Raw genomic sequence first — 13,891 nt, forward strand, 5'->3', positions numbered from 1 at the left:
GGAGGTGAGCGAACACCGGTATGTGTTCGCTCACCTCCCAATCTACTGAGCCGACCTGTGACAGTCTCATTGTCACAGGTCAGCTAGAACTATGAGGTGAGTGAAAAGCACACACCTCATAGTTCTCCTTTAAGGAGTCCTCACTAAGTTTGGACAGGTTTCTCCTTCTGCAGATGGGCAAAGGAGATTGTGTTCTCTGATCGAAGGGTATTGTTTCCTCAATCAGGTATAAGGATGTCCATTCCTACTAGGTCAAGTTCATTTTTCTAAGCCTAGGAAGAGGACGCAGGCAAAAAGCAAAATACAAAATATGGCCCCAGACGTCAAAGAGGAAGACAGTTTACGGTTTTCGCAAGTTACATAGTATTTGAGGTTGAATAAAGACACAGGTCCATCAAGTTCCACCTATTGTGTGTATGCATGTGATTCTGCATGTGCAAGTTCGAGGATGGTAAAGCTTTCGATAGGGAATATTGTTAGAAGGATGCATTTAGTGTAATTTTATATTGTTTTAATATAATCATTGAAAAACAGCTGAAAGTGTTGTCCATCAGTAGTGTTTTCTGTGGATCATGACTACAAGGCATAATTATGGACAGTGTCTATGTGTGGCCCGGACTCTAGAGGTTTCCAGAGGGAGACAGCCAGGAAAGCGGACCTCTGTCTCAGAGCCCCAGAGCCTGGCCAGGGTTAGAAAGTGTTGGTTCCCTGGCCATCGTGGCAGGAGCCCACAGGTACTGAATAAAATATGGGCTCCCAGTGTGCAAGAGAAGTCCTGAAGGCAGCAACAGAACCATGACACACCAAACACAACAAAATGGCGGTTGTGAGTAGACATGTGCGATTCGTTTCGCTCCGCATCAAAATTCGGGCACATTTTCTGAAATTCAGACATTCGGACACATTTAAATTTCCGAATCTCACTGCATCCGAATGTGTCCGGATCCGAATTTCCTTTTCCGAATTTCGGATCCCATCCGAATTTCATTCAGAAACGAAACTGAATCGAGCATGTGACTTTTCTGGCCAATCAGATGTGTTTTTCGGGTTTAATGCATCCGAATGGGTCCGTGGTCACAAATTTTTGTTCGTTAGTATATGGCTCCCATGTTGCCGTAATGAAAATTCGTGTTCGGTATATACATATGATACTAAAGCTGAGGGTCCTAGAACCGTATGGCATTCGGGATCCGAATTTCCGAATTGCATTCGGGAGCTGCCAAATGCCATTCGGGTCTGGGAGCCATATACATATATTACTAAAGCTGAGGCTCCCAGACCTGAAGGGCATTCAGGAGCTCCCAAATGCAATTCGGAAATTCGGATCCCGAATGCCATTCGGGTCTGGGAGATGCAGCTTTAGTATTAATATCTGTATATATGGTTTACTGTGGTATTCGGAATGAATATTCATAAACTTATCTGAAACTAACGGAAATTCAGATTTCATCCGAATCCGAACCAAATTGAATTTCGGATCCGAATTCCGAAATAACAAAATATTCAAACCAAATTATTCCGCAGCTTACATGTCTTGTTGTGAGCTTTGCAGTGGATGCAGTGGCAGACATTTTATGCTAAATTGCTTATGTGCTCCTTTTTTTTTTTAGGTGCTAAAAAAGTTATATTCACCAGACCTTCCGAGCCAGCTCCCTGCTTCTGTGATCACTGAAGCAAGTCTCCTCCTCCGCTGCACAGATAGATTGCTCTTCAGTGTCCTCATGCCGATACACATTCTATGCACAGTGTATAGAGCATGATTACATCAGGATCCTTAGAGCGCTGCAGCAGAGGGAGACAGACGTTCTAGACACCGGTCTAAGAAGAAGCCGGCTCTGGTGAGTATAACTTTTTTTTAAGCACCTAGGCACAAGCGAGCACTTAACCCTTGCAGTGCAGGGGTAGCCCCACTGCAAGGGTTAATACAATCTTTTCCTGGAGTTCTTCTTTAAAGGAGAACTATGTGGTTAGGGCTTTTCCCCATAGTTCTCCTTAGGGTAACGGGAGGACACAAACTAGCGTCCTCCCGTCACCCTAGGCTCAGTATACCGCGAGCTGTAGCTCACTATATACTGAGACGCCGCAGCTGAAGCGGATCCCGACAATTGTGCCAGGATCCGCCCAGCTGCGTGACTGACAGCTGGCTCTGCCTATCTAGAGGCAGAGCCAGCTGTACCCGCCCCCTCCCCCGTCCGTTCCGCCAGTCAGCGCTGGAGGATCGGAGCGGGGAGGGGGGAATCCAGCCCCTCCCCTGTCACGGCAGAGAGCCGTGACAGGATCGAGAGGTGAGCGAACGCCGGTATGTGTTCGCTGACCTCCCGATCTACTGAGCCGACCTGTGACAGTCTCATTGTCACAGGACGGCTATAACTATGAGGTGAGTGAAAAGCCCCTCCCCCTCATAGTTCTCCTTTAAGCATTATAATGAACAAACATGCAGCATTCTATTATGTTAGCTAAAAATATACTGTTCTGACCTGTGTCTGAAGTCAATAATGTCATCTGCTGCTTGGCCTGAAGGCGCTGCTGTTCTGTGGCACCCGTTTCTATCTTCATTATCCTCAGCTCAATCTTTTTCGGACCTTGGTCGAGAATGTCGATCTTAACTTGGAAGCCCATGGCGAAAAACATTTCTCTGAACCTCGTGGCAGCTACTGTAGCCTCGGACATAATTTCAAATTTGATGTAGATGTATCTGTCATCCTCTCGGTAGGTCTGGTGGTCAATGACAGGCATTTCTCCCTCATCAGCGCTCACAAAGATTTCTTCCTCCACGTCAGATATTTCAAAAGAAGACTTTGTTTTAAAGATCTTGTGCAGCCTCCTTCCTGCTTTTCGGAAGGCATCGTCCAACTCACTTCCTGAAGTACTCTCTGTCTCACTGTCTGTAGAACTACGCTTGGATGGAATGCGTATTGGCTTATGTGGGACATCTGGAACGCCACCCCCCACCACCAACTTTGCACTGTGGTACACGGCTCCAAATTTGTTTGATGCTTCGCATGTATAAGTTCCGGTGTCCTGAAGCTCTACAGCAGTGATGATTAAAGAGCAGGTGCCATCACTGTAGTTGTCAATATGGTAATGTCGTCCATCCGAAATCTCTTTGTCATTTTTCAGCCAACGAGCTGTAACGTCAGTATTGCTGATGGCCACACACTCAAGTTGAACTGTTCCACCTGGTTCAACCGAGAGGTCTTTGAAGGTCTCTGTAAACAAAGGACATTCTTGTAGCTTGATGACCTTCCTTGCTTTGTACCCCTTGAAGGCAGCCTGGATTTTCGTTGCTGCTTTCTCCAGTTCAGGATCATCATCCAACAACTCAAGTGTATCAGGTTCTTGTGGAGGTTCCGGTGCCTTAACCTCCTTTACATCAGAAGAGACTGCCTCGAAGTGCTTGAAAAATTTTTTTGTAGATACAGTCTGAACTTTAGATCCATATGTGATAGTGGAATGGCCAGCCTTTTTAAGATAGGACACGAGCGATGGCGTTCCAGCACGGGACTCATCGTCTGAACTCGTCTGAGAGAAATCGGCCTCGCTGGTTTTTGCTACGTCTTCAGAGGTGTAGCCTGAAAAGTCAGCTTTCTTCTTGTGTTTAAAATCTTCTTCTGGAACCTCAGAGATGGAATCCAAAGTCGGCTCTTTACTCATTCGTCTCTTTTTAGCCAATGCCTCCCACAATAAATGGAGATCGCCTTCTTGTGCAGCTTCAGGGGGCAGATTTGGCTGGGTGCTCTCTTCATCGGCATCTCCATGACCAGACTGTTCGTGGGCTACACTAAAGGCCTCCTGCACTGTGATCAGCTCTGTGATGGATCGTACTAAGTAAAACAAAAGGTTGCAATTTGTTTATGAGATTGAATTCCGTTATGAAATTATTATGTTAAAAGCACACACACACACACACACACACATATACAGTATGTATGTAGCAACATATGATAGGAATGAGAGGAATGAGGGTGTCACCAGGACCGCAAGACATGGACAGAATTGCAAACGTTACTTTACTTTGTTCCTAGCTATCTCTGTGGACTACAGAAACCTTCCCCCATGTTACCACCTGTATCCAAATCAGGGAGTGAGGTGGAACTTACCCAGTGCAGACATCACAAGCCTGGGTGTGCAAGAAGAAAAGCACTAACAGCAGAAGGGATAAAGTCCAGATTCTATTGTGCTCAGACTCTTGTGTCGTAAAAAGTCAACATATTTCAGGGTTTCAAAGGGCCCCTTTAATCAGGACTGGGTACTATTGCACAAAGCGTGTATTAAACTAATAAAATGGGAGGGATCCTGATGGGTAATTAGTATGGTTACACCAGTAATCCACACAGTCCCTACTCAAGCAAAGAGCCAAACTTCACAAACCACTCCTGGGAGACCTGCCTAAGGAGAATCATTACCTCTGCACTGCTTAACCAGTTGACATCCGCGGTGTTAAACCCCCTTCCCATCCAGGCCATTTTTCAGAGGTGATTTTCACTCAACCTTAAAGTTCGAGCCGACGTGTGACAATGAAGTCTATTGAGTCACACGTCGACTCAATAGATCGGGAAGTGAGCAAACACATACCGTCGCTCGCTCACTTCTCGAGACTAAGAACATCTAACGAGATCCAGCCCCCCCCAACAATAAAAACCTGACCCACATTCTAACACTTCCCTATTCTACCCAGAACAAATTAAAATGTTTTGACTGTAATTTCACATGAAGTCTATTTGTCTTTGAACCAAAGGACTAAATGACTTACTTCCTAAAGACACGGTTGCAGAGGTTTTCACCCCTGATGAGGTCACACAGGAATACGCGCCCTGGTCATTTTCAGAAACATTATGAATAATTAGGATCTGTTTTTTGCCTTCAGAAAAGCTTTCATATTTCTTTCCCGGATGTAGCGCTTCATTCTCCTTCATCCAGGTGATGTCACGTGTTTCATCGGAAAGTTCACACTCCAGGTGAAGACTCTCGCCCTCCCTTGCAGTTTTATCTTCCAGCTGTTGTTTGATTGTCACAAGATGCTCTGCAATGGAACCGTCCAGAGTTAGAAAAGCTAAAATAGCTAATGTAATTGCAAACTTTCCACAAACAAAAGAGTCAAATTAAGCATCTAATTTCTGCATGAGCTATTGAATATGGTTTACATGCTTCAAATACAAAATAAAACTCTCCTCACAAGGACTTCTTTCTATTAATTTTACCAGTCGACAATTGTTTGAATCTACTTCCTAGATCTTGCTTTTAGGAATCTATTTCACTATATTAGATATACACTGAGTGGCCAGTTTATTATGACCACCTGATGTTTGAAGGCAAATTAGCTATAATTTGGCGCTGAAGTAACTAGAGGGCCAGACCATTATAAATAGGGAAGCGGGTTGTTTACCACGACAGTAGAAGTGATTTGTTTCTGAAGATTCGGGGAAACAACGCGATGTAACAGCCTTTGAACGTGTGATGATTGTTGGTGCTCGGAGCCATGGAGCGAGTATCAGCAAAACAGCAGAATTCGTTAAATGTTCAAGAGGGGCTCATTGTTAAAGTGTTTAAAGACTGGACTGTCAGCCGAAAATCTGGGTCTGAACGTGCGAATTGTGGCCGTCAGCGACTAGTCAATGTTAGGGCAGAACGGGGAGGGGCAAGACTGGTACAAGACAACAGAAGGGCAACAGTGCCGTGTCAGATTCCTCGCATCACCTTTCATCATCTCGTGGAGTCATCTCGTGGCCCAACGAATTACTGATGGGGTGGTCATAATAATCTGGCCACTGAGTGTATAAGCTAATATAAGCCTATAAGGTAAATAGTGTTCAAGGAGTATCCAACACTGAGCAAACAGCAACTGTCACAGTACAGTGTTAGCAGTAGGAGACATTTTTCCACTTTATAAGCAGTTGAAATTAAAAAAAACCTCAACTTTTGGTAAGAAATAATAAGAAATGGAAATGACATCACACCCAGCAAGCCGCTCAAGGATGCTTGTCATCAGAAGGGAATGTCCTTGCTCCTTCTATTTTCTATCTACTCCACAAAAAGTTAGAATTACGGACAAATCCAGAAAATATAGGAACAGACAATGCCAGCGAAAGAACATTTCAAAACCCAAGCTTTTAGAGCAGCAGCATCGCAAGCCCCATTGCTGTACCACCACACTAACATTTCAAGTTTAGTCTTGTTTTTTGCTGTCATATTACTTTCATAGCACTGTTGTAATGAGAAGTACTGGGCTACCTACTGGCGTGTTGAGCTTTTTGCATTATAATACAGTGTTTCATTTCTTCTATGGTCCCATTGTTTGATAAAGACCTTGGCCAAACCTTCACTATATGGTCAAAAAAGTGATATAGATGTCTGCCAAACCTTCACTATATGGTCAAAAAATGTGGGCAACTGACCAACAACCCTCTATAATCATGTTGGACATCCCCTTCCCAAACCATGGACATCAATACGGAGTTTCCCCCTCCTTTGCACCTATAATGGCCCCCAATCTTGTGAGAAGACTTTCCACAAGAACTTGGAGTCTGTCTGCGGGAATTTGTGTCAATTCAACCATAACAGCATTTGTAAGGTCAGGTACTGATGTTGGACATGAAGACATTGCTTGCAACTGACGTTCCAATAATCCCAAAGGTGTTCACTAGGGTTGGTCAGGGCTCTATGCAAGCCACTTGAGTTCCTCAACACTAAACTCATCAAGTCATGTCTTTTTGGAGCTGGCTTTGTGCACAAGGACACAGTTGTGCTGGGAGAATTGAAAACACACAATTGTCCAAAATGTTTTTTTTATAATGTAGTGTAAAATGTTTCCTTCTCTGGAAGCACCTGAACCCAGTCATTTGGAGAGGTGTCAACATATTTCTGGCCTCGCAGTGTTTTTTGTGACATTAGTAATGAGATCTCCCCTCTGGTCAAACCCCAGCTCTCGTCCTGAGAACCGCAGCTTTCATCATCCTCTCTTTTGAAGTTCATTATCTTCATGATTCCAGTTTTAGAATCTGGTAGAGCTATGGTGATAGAAAACACTCCAGAGACAGGTTCAGATACAACTCGGTTCATATCCGACCCCTGACTGTCATTAGTAGGACCAGGAGTGATGAGGGAAATCTATCTACCAGCTTCACAGACAAAATAACAGATGTGAAATGGAATCAAGGTCTTTACACAGAAAAAACTAGTTACATTAGGAGTTCTACTTAGCTCTATAGAGTCTAAGTCCAGATGAAAGTTGGAGGTTCAAAAGTTAGTATAGACCCCGACCATGTCTACATAAGTATATCTCGTTCCTTGTGCAACAATATTACATTACAACTAATGTCAAAATCTAGACAGTTCTGATAGAGTGGGAAGGTTTATCTTTTTTTCTGGGGGAAGACTTCCTGTGGGGTCATTGTTAAATTTTTCCAAGGACAAAAAAAACAACCCAACTGAGGTTTTATCTCTTCTTCACTTTATCCAAAACTAAAATAGATTTTGGCTGGAGTTCTACTCAAAGCCGCCAAAAAAGTCGAAACAGGAAGTGATAGCTAACTACATCTTACAACTTCCTTTTGTCCATTTCTCAGCTAAGCTTCTGAAAAATTTGAGTTTCATTTGTACCTGTCTACATACCTTAACTCATTTGCTCCCCAACACTACACCAACGCACCCATGAATATTCCTGACATTCATTAAAGCAATGAAACAAACAATGTAAAGCTAAAAAAACAACGTTGCCTAAAAGCCATGCATGGAGGATATTTTGTTTAGGACAATCTTTGCACTAATTTACAGCATCTTCTGCATTCACTGCCCTGCATTATAGAGGTAAGTCCAAATTTGGATGCAATTATTTAGTGTAAATCTAGACCTAAATGTCAAGTTAGGGTATGTGCAGAAAGACAGTTTAAAAGATGTTCATTCAAGATGCGTATGGGAAACACTTTCTAATCCACTTAAACACTGCACTTGGTTTAAAGGAGAACTATGGGGTTAAGTCTTTTCCCCATAGTTCTCCTTAGGGTAACGGGAGGACACAAACTAGCATCCTCCCGTCATTCTAGGCTCAGTATATAGGGAGCTGCTACACGCGGTATACTGAGACGCCACAGTATACCGCGAGCTGCTGCTCGCGGTATACTGAGATGCCGCAGCTGAAGTGGATCCCGACAATTGTGCCGGGATCCGCCCAGCTGCGTGAGTGACAGCTGGCTCTGCCTATCTAGAGGCAGAGCCAGCTGTACCCGCCCCCTCCCCTGTCCGTTCCGCCAGTCAGCGCTGGCGGATCGGAGCGGGGAGGGGGGGAATCCAGCCCCTCCCCTGTCATGGCAGAGAGCCGTGACAGGATCGAGAGGTGAGCGAACGCCGGTATGTGTTCGCTCACCTCCCGATCTACTAAGCCGACCTGTGACAGTCTCATTGTCACAGGTCAGCTAGAACTATAAGGTGAGTGAAAAGCACTCACCTCATAGTTCTCCTTTAAGAGAGTATCTGAAGTCAGTTTTTATTTGCGTATAGAGTAAGGAATGTTTAAAACCCCTGTCAGAATTGTTTTTGCTGTTTGTCTCACTTGGGGAGATTCCCCTTTGCTTCCAGTCCAGGAGATGCAACAGGAAGGGAGAAGAAGTGTCTCTAAAGTTAGAAGAAATACCCTCTTATACAGTTGTCACTGGAATATATGTACCCACTTTGGTTGAACTTGATGGACCTGTGTCTTTATTCAACCTCAAATACTATGTAACTTCCTTTTCTATTCCTGTTTTGGTGACAACGTAAACATTTTGGATCTCCCGTCACTTTCTGTCCCAGTGACAATGGTCGCAAGGGTGAATCTTCTCAGCGGAGACACAAACAGCATTAAAAACCTAAGAAGATGTGGTTGGGAGGCGCTGGATCTGAAACTGGTTTCACATGTTAGTGTCAAGTAGACATGTGCGATTCGTTTCGTTCCGAATCGAAATTCGGACGAATTTTTCGGAAATTCAGACATTCGGATGTATCCGAATTCCGAATTACAAACATAACGAATGCAAACGAATCCGAATTTCCATTTCCGAAATTCGGTAGCGGTAGTTCGAACGTTTGTTTCGTTTTCGGTTCTTATTCGTTTCGTTCGTTGGAGCAAAGTGACATTAGAGAAGGAGAAAAACATTTTCCCCCCTCAAATGTCACTTTGCTGCAAACGAATGAACGAAACGAATAAGAAACGAATAAGAACCGAAAACGAAACGAACGATCGAAATACCGCTACCGAATTTCGTCCGAATCCGAATTCCGAATCCGAATTGACTTTCACACCCGAATCCCGAAAAACGAAATAACACAAATCCGAATTTAAAACGAAACTAAACGAATTTTTTGGCAGTGCACATGTCTAGTGTCAAGGTGAGTTCATACTGTGAAGAACCATGGCCCTGGCTACGCAGCTCTCTAACATGGAAAGGTCTCTCAGGTTAACAATGGAAGGTGTAAGGAGAATAGGAGCACCGCACAAGTCCATGTCCCAGTATATGTATTTCTTCACAGAAGTCCGGAAACAACAAAGATGACAAGTGAATGCATTTCGGGAGGCTATAAGGCTTTTTCTTCATCAAGGCTTGAATTGGGTTTAATTGGACTTATGTCGATTCTAACATAAAGCGGTTCCTGTAATCCAAAAGCATGCTTCAGCATGGCTTTGAGAGTTGATTGACCTCCCTATTGACCACTGATAGTCCAACTCAACCAGCCATTTAGCTGGTTGAGTTGGAGGAAACCTTGTAGCCCCAAATGTGTTGGATTGTCATCTTTGATATCTATGGACTTTTGTCATTAAACAAATATAATTGAACTTGTATACCTTATAATGTGGCACTTTATTCTCCTCACACTTTTCAGCAATATAAAACCTGTCAGGCGTTCTAACGCTACCCTACTCTATCCAAAACTAAAAAAAAATTTAGATTTAGATACACTGAAATCTTGGTGACACCTGCTACTCCCTATTAGCAACATGGCCGCACATGCATTATTTTGGCTGCTAGGATTTTGCACATACTTTTACTAGGGATCTGTAATCCAAGAGACAGCCATATTCCTTGGGTAGTTCAGGAGATGCTCACCCATGGTACACACGTCTTAACACTCCAACTGTACATACCCTTAGTAAGTAATGTCCAGTTTTCTGTAAAATGGTCCCACCAGTCATGCTGCTTTGCATTTGACTACAGTTAAGCATGGCCCCCAGTAAAAGCAACATAGAAAAGTTCACATCTAGGCAAACAGCGGAGGACTTGTAAGAAGTAATATGTACATATATTTATGATGCGTTTTGTAGCTTTTTCGGCCCAGGGCATCAATGAATCAAACAAAGCCATGCGAGTGAATATCTACACAGCTTTTTGAAGCTCACGGTGCGCGGCCACAGGTTCTCACCTAGCTGGACTGTTTGAGGTAAGTGAACCGGTTCCCCAACACCCAGCTTGTTTACGGAGGAAATTCGGAAACGATAGGGCTCTCCCTGTTTCAGGTTTTGTGCAACATATTCCATACTTTGAATGATCTTCATGTTGAACTGCTGCCAATCACCACCAGGCGATTTCATCTCAACATTGTATCCAATAATCGGGGAGCCCCCATCACTCAAAGGGGTGAACCATGACAGAGTCACGGACCGGCTGGTCTTACTTACAATCTCCGGCTCTTCTGGGGGATCGGGGAGGGCTAAAGGCACAACACATACCCAATAAGACACATTTTCAAGGAAGTAATGCGTGAAGAAATCAATTCAGTGAAATGGACTGTGATTTACTGAATTGGATGACTAAAACACCGACAACAACTAATGGTTGCACAACTTATTTTTCAAAACGAGGATGCAAAATAAGGCCTTTCAGTGATGAAGCTTTAATGGAATAGTCATGTTTTAAGCAGTTTGGGCATTTCAAATAGCTTTATGCTTTGGCAGAAGAAAGCTGAGGACCTTCTTACCTAGAAAGACCAACTTGGCAGACACAACTACATCTCTTGAAGCAAAAGCCACTTCTCCGGAATGATGTAGTTGGGCATCTTTAAGAATTAGCCTGTACTGGTTGCCCTCCACGTGCATGGACCAGTTCTCATCTGGCGTAATAGGCAATCCGTTAAAGTACCAAGAGACTTCATTTACTGGCACGGCTTCACTTAATACACAAGTAAATGTCGCCTTTTCACCAGCAGTCACCTCAGCGTCAGCCGGAGGCTTCACAACTTCCAGGCGCCAACCTGGGGTCAAACACATACATTCAAACACATATTCCTCATGTCAATGCCTCCTGAGAAATTCTACTACATTTCAACTTCAAAAGGAGCAAAAAGCCTTAAAGGGAAGGGAAAGTGGTTGTGTACATATTTATGTGAAATATTGCATAATAGCCCTGTGTGATGTTCTTTTCAAGCCACTTTTTCAATAATTTGGCTGTTTCAGACTTTAGCTGCGCTGAAAGAAACTGGTTGTTTGCAGAACTCCAATAAGTCATCACATCAGTCTCTCATTCCTTATCAGAGGGCTCACTACAAGATTTCCATCAGGCAAAGGCAAAGCAAGCCACTCTTCTATGCTCTCTCTTTGCATAACCCATCATGCTCTGGGAATACTTTGTCATCTGTTATATATATATGTAAAACAAATATATATTTAAAAATAATTCAAATAATATTGACCCAAAATAACAGCTCGGGTAAAAAATATGTTCCCAACTGTATTTATGTCTTCCATTCGAATATGTTTTGCCTCTCTGTGTCAAATTTCATATTTGAGCAATAACCACTTTAAAAAAGTATCCATTAGAAACTATCTCCTCGAAAATCTCCTGAACATTGGTAAAGATTTCGTTTGCAATAATCACCACTTACAGTATTTGTTACTCAATACTACAGTCATTAAATTTGCCTACAAAAACTGCATTTGTATCGACACCAGTGGCGGAACTACCGCCGGTGCAGCCGGTGCCGCCACACTGGGGCCTGAGCCTACAGGGGGGTCCCAGTATCCATTCAAACACAGCCCCGGGGCAGAGATGGGGGCCCGTTGGTGTCCGGCTGCCGGTTACCATCGGACCGGTATGCGGCGGGACCCCCCATCTCTGCACCGGGAGTGTCCGTTGATCACAATGGTGTCCGGCGGATGGCGGGCCCACTCATCTCTGCGCCGGGAGTGTCGCAAATTCCAAAAGATGTCACCAGCACTCCAAAAGTAGATTCAATATATTTTAATGACAACGGTCATTCAAAATCACAAGTACTTTCGGGGCCACGTTGGGTCCCCGTCATCAGGCTCAGAATGAGAATTACTACTTGACTACACGGTGCCTCCGTGGTCGCTACAAGCACCCTATTACAGACATCATCTCCTAGGAGATCCGGTAAGGAGTGCAGGAAGATACACACAATTTTGGGAGTGTCGGAAAGACCCGACACTCCAGGTGCAGAGATGAGGGGGCCCGTCGGCTGCCGGACACTGTGGAGGGAGCCGAGAATTTAAAAAAAGCCTGCAGCCAAGGGTCCGCCCTGGGCCTCGGCCGCGAGGACCCAGCAAACAGCCGCCTGAGCACAGGGGCAAAATGAGATGGACACACACACAGGGGTGGTTTTCTGCAGCCTCCCACACCATAAAACAGCCAGAAGAGGTGAAGGTAAGTTAATAAATAATATAATTATTGTTTGTAGCCCGATTGATGGCATTGCTGTATAAAGTACAGCTGGTACTTGTAGTTCTATATAGCAGGTCCCATTCTGCATTGCAGCAATGCAGAATGGCACCCTCTATAGAGGACTACAAATCTCAGCTGTACTTTATACAGCAATGCCATTTCTCCAACTTTTTTTGTGGGACATGGGTTAGGGGTTTTTTTTTGGGGGGGGGGCAAAAATAATCTTGCACCAGGGCCCTTTGTTCCCTAGGCTCACCACTGATCGACACCATAAGACCTTCCTTACAAAATGTGATCTATTGTCTTTCACTATTGTAGTATGTACAGTATGAGTATAATATTTGTGGAAAACAATGAATGAAAATAATACCTGTAACTCATACTGTTCTTTTCTTCTTTTCATGCTGCGAATGGGTATCTCTAAAATGTTTCTTACATTGTACATTTCCTGACTAGTACAATAGCTGTGCCAATGCGAAGGAATTTAGCCATGCAATGCTGAGAAGCAGGTCAAATGTTTATAAGTATTAGATAATAAACCTACACTCACTGGCCACTTTATTAGGTGCGCCTGTTCGACTACTCATTAACGCAAATATCTGATCAGCCAATCACATGGCAGCAACGCAATGCATTTAGGCATGTAGACATGGTTAAGACGTTCTGCTGAAGTTTAAACTGAACATCAGAATGGGGAAGAAAAGGGACTTTGAAAGTGGCATGTTTGTTGGTGCCAGACGGGCTGGTCTGAGTATTTTAGAAACTGCTAATCTACTGATGTGGATTGTTCAACCATATGATGCGAGTGTAAAATGATCTGACCTCCCATCCTTACATAATCCAATCACCAAACATGAAGGAAAGTATGAACGTTTATCATGCTTTTGGATAATCAACATTTGACTTGGCAAAGTTGGCCATGTTGGTATAAATGCAGGGGTATGCCGAATGTACCCTCCTTGCTATTGCCGTATCCTGACTCAACACTGGGAATTAGGCAGAGTAGGTACTGGCACATTGCCCATCTATAAAGGGCACCTGTGGGCTAAGGAGGCCACTTGGATGAGTAATGAAATATCTTCAACATCTCAGAACATGTCCAGTCGAATGAGACTATCTACTACTAGATATATCACGACCTGAATAAATGAGACCTTAACAAGCACATTAACACCAATAGGCCATGGGTTATAAAGCTCTGACTCTCTCTCTTCCTCTTGGAGTTAGAAGATTGTCCAGAATTT

General features: G+C 43.7%; 1 protein-coding gene and 1 long non-coding RNA gene across 2 annotated transcripts in view; one reads left to right on the forward strand and one right to left on the reverse strand.

Annotated features, from left to right (window-relative positions):
* The window catches only part of OBSCN (obscurin, cytoskeletal calmodulin and titin-interacting RhoGEF), a 233,575-nt gene that overhangs the window by 72,852 nt on the left and 146,832 nt on the right, over positions 1 to 13,891 (reverse strand). Inside the window, exons 64-67 of the mRNA XM_018558648.1 lie at positions 10,948 to 11,220; positions 10,393 to 10,680; positions 4,754 to 5,023; positions 2,478 to 3,824 (exon numbers count right to left, since the gene is read on the reverse strand). Of these exons, the coding sequence (XP_018414150.1) occupies positions 2,478 to 3,824; positions 4,754 to 5,023; positions 10,393 to 10,680; positions 10,948 to 11,220 (2,178 nt within the window). The remainder of the gene's footprint in view (positions 1 to 2,477; positions 3,825 to 4,753; positions 5,024 to 10,392; positions 10,681 to 10,947; positions 11,221 to 13,891) is intronic.
* LOC108788796 overlaps positions 10,468 to 13,891 on the forward strand; it is a 19,854-nt gene continuing 16,430 nt past the window's right edge. Inside the window, exon 1 of the long non-coding RNA XR_001941362.1 lies at positions 10,468 to 10,479. This is a non-coding gene — a long non-coding RNA (uncharacterized LOC108788796). The remainder of the gene's footprint in view (positions 10,480 to 13,891) is intronic.

Source organism: Nanorana parkeri, unplaced genomic scaffold, assembly GCF_000935625.1.
Source record: "Nanorana parkeri isolate BGI_ZX_2015 unplaced genomic scaffold, ASM93562v1 scaffold351, whole genome shotgun sequence".
Classification (NCBI taxonomy): domain Eukaryota; kingdom Metazoa; phylum Chordata; class Amphibia; order Anura; family Dicroglossidae; genus Nanorana; species Nanorana parkeri.